Source organism: Propithecus coquereli, unplaced genomic scaffold, assembly GCF_000956105.1.
Source record: "Propithecus coquereli isolate 6110/MARCELLA unplaced genomic scaffold, Pcoq_1.0 Scaffold55, whole genome shotgun sequence".
Classification (NCBI taxonomy): Eukaryota; Metazoa; Chordata; class Mammalia; order Primates; family Indriidae; genus Propithecus; species Propithecus coquereli.
In genome coordinates this window covers 1,093,260-1,101,020 of record NW_012151396.1, presented here as the reverse complement: position 1 = coordinate 1,101,020, position 7,761 = coordinate 1,093,260, and the positions used below count along the sequence as shown (strand labels likewise).

General features: G+C 42.0%; 1 protein-coding gene across 1 annotated transcript in view; it reads left to right on the top strand.

Annotated features, from left to right (window-relative positions):
- The first annotated feature begins 5,976 nt into the window (after window positions 1–5,976).
- The window catches only part of TMX3 (thioredoxin-related transmembrane protein 3), a 71,683-nt gene continuing 69,898 nt past the window's right edge, over window positions 5,977–7,761 (top strand). The window contains exons 1-2 of the mRNA XM_012657575.1: window positions 5,977–6,094; window positions 7,168–7,222. Of these exons, the coding sequence (XP_012513029.1) occupies window positions 6,040–6,094; window positions 7,168–7,222 (110 nt within the window). The 5' untranslated portion in view covers window positions 5,977–6,039. The remainder of the gene's footprint in view (window positions 6,095–7,167; window positions 7,223–7,761) is intronic.

Sequence of the window (7,761 nt, the reverse complement as noted above, 5' to 3'; positions counted from 1 at the left end):
CTTTTAAGTGAAACCAATACGCCTTAACCAAGTTTATAACTTAATCAAAGAAGCAAGAAGTGTCTACAAAGAAGTGAACAGTTTTTACCAGATCCAAAAAATTCCCCAAAACAGCTCAAAGAAAGAAAAGTCTCTCTCGTTATAAACAAGGTGCGACCCATACTTTTTGTCTAGACATGCTTTCTGGGGTCCCAGTTTTTCAGCTGACCGTTTATACACACAGGTCTACAAGCCCCGTATGCTCTCTCAGAACACAGGGAATCACGAGCTGTGCACGGAAGGGAATCGAGTCAATAAACGGTGAAAGTGTATATGGTTTATACTTATACACAAATACAAACCGGAGCAGGCTGCGGCGCAAGCGCAGAGCTCTAACCGTTAGGCCACAAGATAAATTTGCCTCTGCCGTTATTCCCACAGGGACAGCGTCCAAAGGATTTTTAATCTTTGTTTTAGCTCAGATATTTGCTCTTCGAATGTGTCAAGAGAATTTTTAAGGCTAGCGACAATATTTTGTGTTTCTTTTAATGTAATTTCTCTAGTAACACAGATAAGGCAATTGTTCAGAATAGGAAATCTGTAAAATTTATTTTTTCTTTTAAATTTAGAAGTCTGTTAATTTAAAGGATCCATCTTTTGGCCATTAAAAATTAGAATTCTCAACGGTATATTTATTCCAAAAGTGACTCAATCCGATGCCCTTCACAGAAAGCGCAGGCGGGAACTTTCCGGGCTGAGCCGGGAGACGGCACAGAGCAGGCGCTCCCGAGTCCCCAAAATTCACTGTCAGAAGTAGACAAGATAGACAACGAGAGTACGACTTTTAAGACAAAGACCCCCCTAGAGCTCGATACCCTGGGCACCGAGAGTGCGCCGCTCAGAATCTTATGCGTCTCGTAGCCCTCTCTTTCTTCAGATTGGCCGCCTGACTGTCCCAGAGAAACACGCCGCCGCCGCCGCCGCCGCCGCCGAGGAGACTGAGGAGAAAATTCCCGCTCAGTCCCAAGACGAGCTCAGGGACGTGCAATTGGACCAAAGGGGACCCTCATATGTTTTTTTCTTCCGGGGACCTGCAGCCAAGTTTGTCTTTAATAGACGCCACCGGTCTAGTCAGAAGCACGTCACCGGCTCGGCCGCCGGGCGCTCCACGGGCGGCTTGTCGGGCTCCAGGCCTGTGCTCCGCCCTGTGGTGACCCTCTTTGTGACAGGACGACACAGAAAGACAACGACAAAAGGAAGCAACAACAACGAAAAAGGCTATATCTGAGAGGAGGGAGATCAGACAATATGGAATATTGGAATATTCCATATGGAATGTGGAATATTCATACCACAAAGAACCACGGTCGCTATACCCAGACTGGTCCCCCAGACAGAAACTTTTCTCTCATCAGTCTTAAATTTGGAAGGGCAAAAGAGACAATAATCTTTACCGTCCGCTCAACCGGAGCCCACAGAGAGACGGGGGAGAACCCGGGGTCTGACTGGTAAGTTGAGGTATTTTACCATGTCCCGCCCGCAGAGTCCAAATCCTCCTCACTGCGGCTTTCCAAACAGCAGAGCGAGCCGAAAGTTCCTTCTGGCTGCCCAAATTGCGGGGGTGAAGGGGAACTTCCCCTTTCCCCAAAAAAAGTTCCCTGAAGGTCAACTCAACTCGCAATAAAGTAGATCAAGAAGAGAGAAATTTATTTCCCATGCGCCTGCGCGAGGGGATCCCGAGAGTGATCACCGCTATCCCGCCGTGGGGACATTGCTATGGAAAGCCTTCGAGAAATACCAACACCTATTTGATAGGATTATTATTTCCCGAGCCCTTTGCAGGATGCACCATAGAAATAATAGAAATACTTAAAATATACAGAGCACACACACACACAAAAAAAGCCCTGTACTCCTATAAATGCTGTCTGGCCCACATAAAAGAGAGTCGAGATTCTTTCCCTGAAACGGTGTATTTTATTGGAATTAGCTCCCCCACTTTTTGAACTTAAATGTTTGAGAACTGAAAATATATGAACATGGATAGAGTTTGTCAGAGTGATCTTATAGTACTAAAGCCAGAGGATTGAGAAATTATTTTTACTTGAAAGAAAAATAGGAAGTATTTAGTACATACTGAAACTTAAATACTAAATTTAAATATAAGTTTAGTACATACTTAAACTTAAATATAACTTAAATTGGGGCTGTCTTAGTAAATGCCCAATGACTATCTTGCAATTGTCTTTAAAATAAATATACCAGAGAACAGTATTAGGTTATTTTCTATTCCAAATCAAATTGTAAACTATTCTTTGATAAGAGAGGTAATCACAGTTTTATAAAAATAAATAAAAATGTTTGTTTCCTCCATAAAGAGCTTGGACTGCACTGATTCAAATAATTTCCTGTACTTTTATTGAAGTAGAAATGGTGTTCAGAGATTTCACAATCTCAAAAACAATTGCCTGTTTCAAGAGTTTTCATTGACTTATATCTGAATTAGCATTACAATGTAGATTATATAGCAGATATATATCTATGTATATATAAAAAACATTGTTTTTTCCTCTGTTCCTGAAATGTCCTAGAGGCAATGGCATCTCAGATAGGACCAACCTAATATATATGGCCCAGATTATAGTTCTTAAAATTAATTTTTCCATGATATGGAACAAGGTTTTTTTGGAAGGAGAACTGATTCCAGATCTGGGGAAGGAAGGTACAAGAGAATTTGTAAGTCCTTATATAAAAAGCCACGGTTTCATTCAAGGGTTAATGGAATCAAATCAAAGGACACAGGAACCAGATTATAGGTGTTTGTGATATTATGAGCATTTTTATGAAACTGCACTCAAATCATGGGGATTTTATTTGTGTCCAGTTCTATTACTGCCAGAAACAAAGCCTGTAATTCAGCCCACTAGGCTGATGACCTGGCCTATTCTTCTTCTGTGAACAATTTACTATCTGCTGGACACAGGAAAGTGCTTTCCATATTGAGCCATGCTACTCCATTGTGGAACTGTCACCTGTAACCAGGCCCACTGCCATGTATCCTTGGGGCAATGGGTAGAAAGGTGAGGTCTGCCAGTAACAGAAATGGCCAAGTCTTCACATAGCATTTTAGAAAGTCATAGTGGAAAATAAGCCACTTGCGTATGAATACAGTGAGTCCCGCTGCAGTATCATACCCAAATGCTTCCGTGATATTATTTCTATTTTATGATGAACCTTCTATGGACATTTTCCTCCATGTTGGGATGCTTTTTTGACATTACTCATGACATAAGGGGTAATTCAGGAGTTAATATAATTTTATGTCCTTCAGTTATTGGGGCTGTCTTAGTAAATGCCCAATGACTATCTTGCAATTGTCTTTAAAATAAATATACCAGAGAACAGTATTAGGTTATTTTCTATTCCAAAAACACACAAGTTACTATTGACTATGGTTATGAGCTCTTACCAGAGACTTGAGTTGCCATGAATGCAGGTGGCTGACACTTTGAGTAACATCTCAGCTTTGGCACCATATGGCCCAGGATAGACTGAACTACAGGTTCCAGGAAGGCTTTTTGCTTTTTTTGTTCAAGCTTCCAACAAAATAAGGATTTTTTTTCCAGGTGATTTAATGTAGTAGGCTCAGTAAGTGGCATAAGTGAAGGATAAGATTTTTCCAAAATCCAAATAGGTCTACCAGGCATTAGGCCTCTCACTTAGTCAGAGGGGAAGGGAGCAAGAACATTTTATTCCTAGTAGTCTGCAGTGTATCACAAGGCACTGTGACCCATGGAATCCTCACCAATTTTACAGTCTGGGCAGGGTCTTGGATTTTTTTCAGGGTTCATTAACCATCCTCAGTCAGATCCCCAATGAGATTTATAATCAAAGTTGCTTTTAGCCTGATTCTCAGTTTCAAAGATAATCATAGGATCATCAGTATAGTGCATCAGGACACTGTATTACCTGTAGATGTAGTAGCGACATTGAAAAATAAAAAGAAACAGGTCAGATTAAGTCTAATAATATATTTTATTAATCCATTACATCTAAAATATTTCAACATGTATCAATAAGAAAATATTGAGACATTTTTTGCATTTATACTATATCTTCAAAATTTAGTATTTTATGTTTATAGCACAGTACATCTCATTACAGATTCTAAAATTCCACCAGAAATACCTAATCAGTATTTAGATTTCATAATATTTATTGACTCTGCTTAAAAGTTTTACAATAACTGAAGGGTTAGTTTTTAAGTTTACTAAAATTAAATAAATATTCAGTTACTTCATCACACTAGCCATATTTTAAGAACTCAACAGCCACAGGTATAGGTCGAGTGGATTTTGTTTTTCTTCACATGCTAATTTAAGTTGTAATGAAAATTCTAAATTATTTTATTTTACGTGCTGTGGAAGACAGAGAATAGATGACAATGAAGAACAAAATCAAAGATGGGTCATTCAGAGACCTTGCCATGAAAGCAGGAAAGCTTTTGCATAGGAGTATCAAGTCTAGGCACTAAATATAAAGCTGTTCTGCTACCGCTGATAGAACATTCCCATCACCTTAATATTCCCCTAATTATTTACTATTATAATACTTTCTTTTCATTCAAAAAGTATTTGAATCTGTGGAGGGCCTGAACTGGATACCGTGCTATATGCACAAAAGGGGTGAAATCTAGGGCTTACCCTCAATCAGAATGTAATTTAATCTTCTAGTCACTAGGAATAGCAATATTTTGTAAGATTTCTGCCTGTCGGAATTTGAATCAAAGGTGAACCAGCTGACATCATAATCCCCTTCTGTAGTTCTCATACAATTTCAAGAATTGTTTTAATCTAAATCCTCTGGTACCTTATGGCCTATACAAATTTCACCTAGGTCAAATGCAGTGATTGCTGCAGGCACAGTCATACAAAAACAAACTGTTCTTTAAAATCACTGTCGTGTAGGAAAAAGAAGTAGCAATACAAATATTTTATACTATTTTATTTAGCCACCAAATAATCAGAAAACAGTCATCAAAAGATAACCTATGCCGGCCAGCTGTGGTGGCTCACGCCTGTAATCCCAGCACTTCGGGAGGCTCAGGCGGGAGGATCACTTGAGATCTGGAGCTTGAGATCCGCTCCCCACAAAAACAAATAAACCACTAATTAGCTAGTGGGAAAGCATGAGGCTGTAGTCTCAACAATTCTGCAGGTTGAGGCACCAGGATCACTTGAGCAAGGAGTTTGAGGTTGCAGTGAGCTATGAAAACACCACTGCACTCCAGGCCAGGCAACAGAACAAGACTCCGTCTCAAACCATCAACCAACCAAAGAACCCCTTACGCTTAACTTCATTTTTTCAGGTTTCAAGACAAAGTTTTAGAAGAGAGACTCCTTCAGTTGGCAAAAAAGCATTAAAGGAGCTTACCGTTGTAAGAGAGGTGCCCTGTTTTGTAAACTGTTTCAAATAAGATTCCAAATACATTTTGGAACTATATGGAGCGTCGCATACCTTAACAATCCATAGCCTTCCACTTTCCACCCCTTGCTAACACATGACTCTCTCCGTGAATTTGACCCATCATTAAAACTCACAGGTGCACTCATTGAACAGGTGTAGCAAGCAAATGATCTGCCAAAATCCAACCTTGAAGTGCGTTTTCGGAATCTACTTCCCCATTAGTACTAAATTTAATAGGTATTTAGCTTCCTTCTAACGCCCCCCAAAGCACACACACCGCTCCGCCCCCACAGGAAAGCCCCCAAGAGGCGGTTCCCACGCTCCCCGCGACCGCCAAAGTTCGCAAAGGATTTGTGGAGCGCGACTGCACATGCGCGGCCTTCTCGCGCATGCGTCGCAATCCCCGCGCATGCTCGGAGGCAGAGGCCGGAGAGGTATGAGAGGGTAACGGAGGCCGACCTGCCCCGCCCCCTCTCTCAGCGCGGAGCCTCCCTTCCGCGCCGGGTCGGCTCCGCTTCCATTTCCGGGCGGGCAGGCGGCGGGCGCTGGTGTTTGTTTCTCTGCCTTACGCAGAGTCGCCTTCTGCAGCTTCCCATGGCGAGCGTGGCAGCTCGGAAGAGCCGGGCCGCCCTGCGGCTCTGCGCCACAGGTAATGGACGGCGCGCGGGGACCCGGCCCCGAAGTGGGAGCCGGGATGGAGGCCGGCCTGGGGTAGCCGGCCAGGGATGGGGCGAGGCCTGTGGGGTCCGCGGAGAAACCCACCTGGTCCTGGCCTCTTCCTGCCGGACCCGCCGCGCCGTCCTGCAGCGACCTGACTTAACGGACGCCTTCGAGTCCTTCCCTGACCTAGGCTTTGCTGGATACTCGGTACCAGACGTGGGAAAGATGTGGCTGTCTTCTGTTTGGTTATTTTCTTATCATGGCAGGAAGTTTCAGTAGCGCTTACTCCATTGATAGGCGAGGATGGCACCATCCTAACTTATGGCTAAATATTGCCTTGGCTTTAGGTTCCGAGTCTTGTCACATTTGCAGGATTTTTACCACTGGTGCTAAGAGAGAGCTGGACAAGGACAGATCATGGTTAGACTGCCGGGATGGTGCAGTGTGAAAAGTGACCTGAATATGTGTCAGCCTTTCTCGGCCTCCTGTCAGCATGGGGTACCCTGGTTCTCATTGTGGTTTACTCACTTACTCAGCAACCTTTTGGAGTCCACTATGAGCCAGGCACTGTTCTGTAAATAGTATTAGAATTGTAGCTCCACTTCTATCTTTTCTTTATTTCTTTTCTTATTTTTCCGCCTACTTTGGAGAAAAAAAGAAAACTAATATTACTAGCATTTTGAATGGCATTTGGGGTTTTTACTGAAGAGATAATTCTTACTAGAGAAACAAATATAGGGAAATAATTTCTATATTCCAAAAAAGAATGATAAAAAGGAAGAGTAGATGAGAGTGAAAATGTGTAGAAAAAGGAACCCTATGTATTGTATTTATTAACGTACATAGAACTTGCCAGTCATAGTATAGTTGCTTGCAGAGTAAGTATTCATTAAATGGATGAACTGCTTATACTTTTGCATCACTTGTACCCTGGGATGTATCAATGATTAATTTTTGATTAAGAAATCAAAAACACTTTGTAGGTGACTAAGCATCTAGTACAGGACAAATGATAAATCCACATTTATTGTCTACATTTGTCTTCTCTTTTTTTTTTTCCAGTTCTTTTACTTGATGTGGCCCTCTGTAAAGGATTTGTAGAAGATTTAGATGAATCGTGAGTATATATTTTAAATAATTTTTTTTAAATATTTTAACTTTTTAAAAATCTTTTTACCTTGTATTTGTTGTGTCTTTTCCTTTAATTATACTGAGTGCTGGAATTCGATAACCACACTATATTTTTCTTCGTAGTATCATATGATTAATCACAAGGCCTTCCTTACGGTAGGTGAGGAGTCCGGCTCCAGACCAAAATCCTGTGTGTGATCTTTCACACATACGGTGGGCAATTACAAGGCTTTTCCTGGCAGGCCACTGGGGGCAAGGTGCCCTCCTCACACCAAAGTTGGTGCACAACTAGTTCATTGCAGTCTCTGGAGGGAGTTGTAGTCAAGGACTCAGGCCCCCCAGACCAGCCATGCTCATGTGGATATTTGTACTCCTAGCCCAGTGGCATCTATTTGGAGGCCTCCTTATTGGAGCCTCATGCAAGGCATTTCCCAAGGCCAAAACATCCTTATCGAGGGCCTCAGCTGAGGCACTTTTCCATTCCTAGTCCTTTTTCCTCTTGTCCTCCTCGTAAAGAGGCAGAAG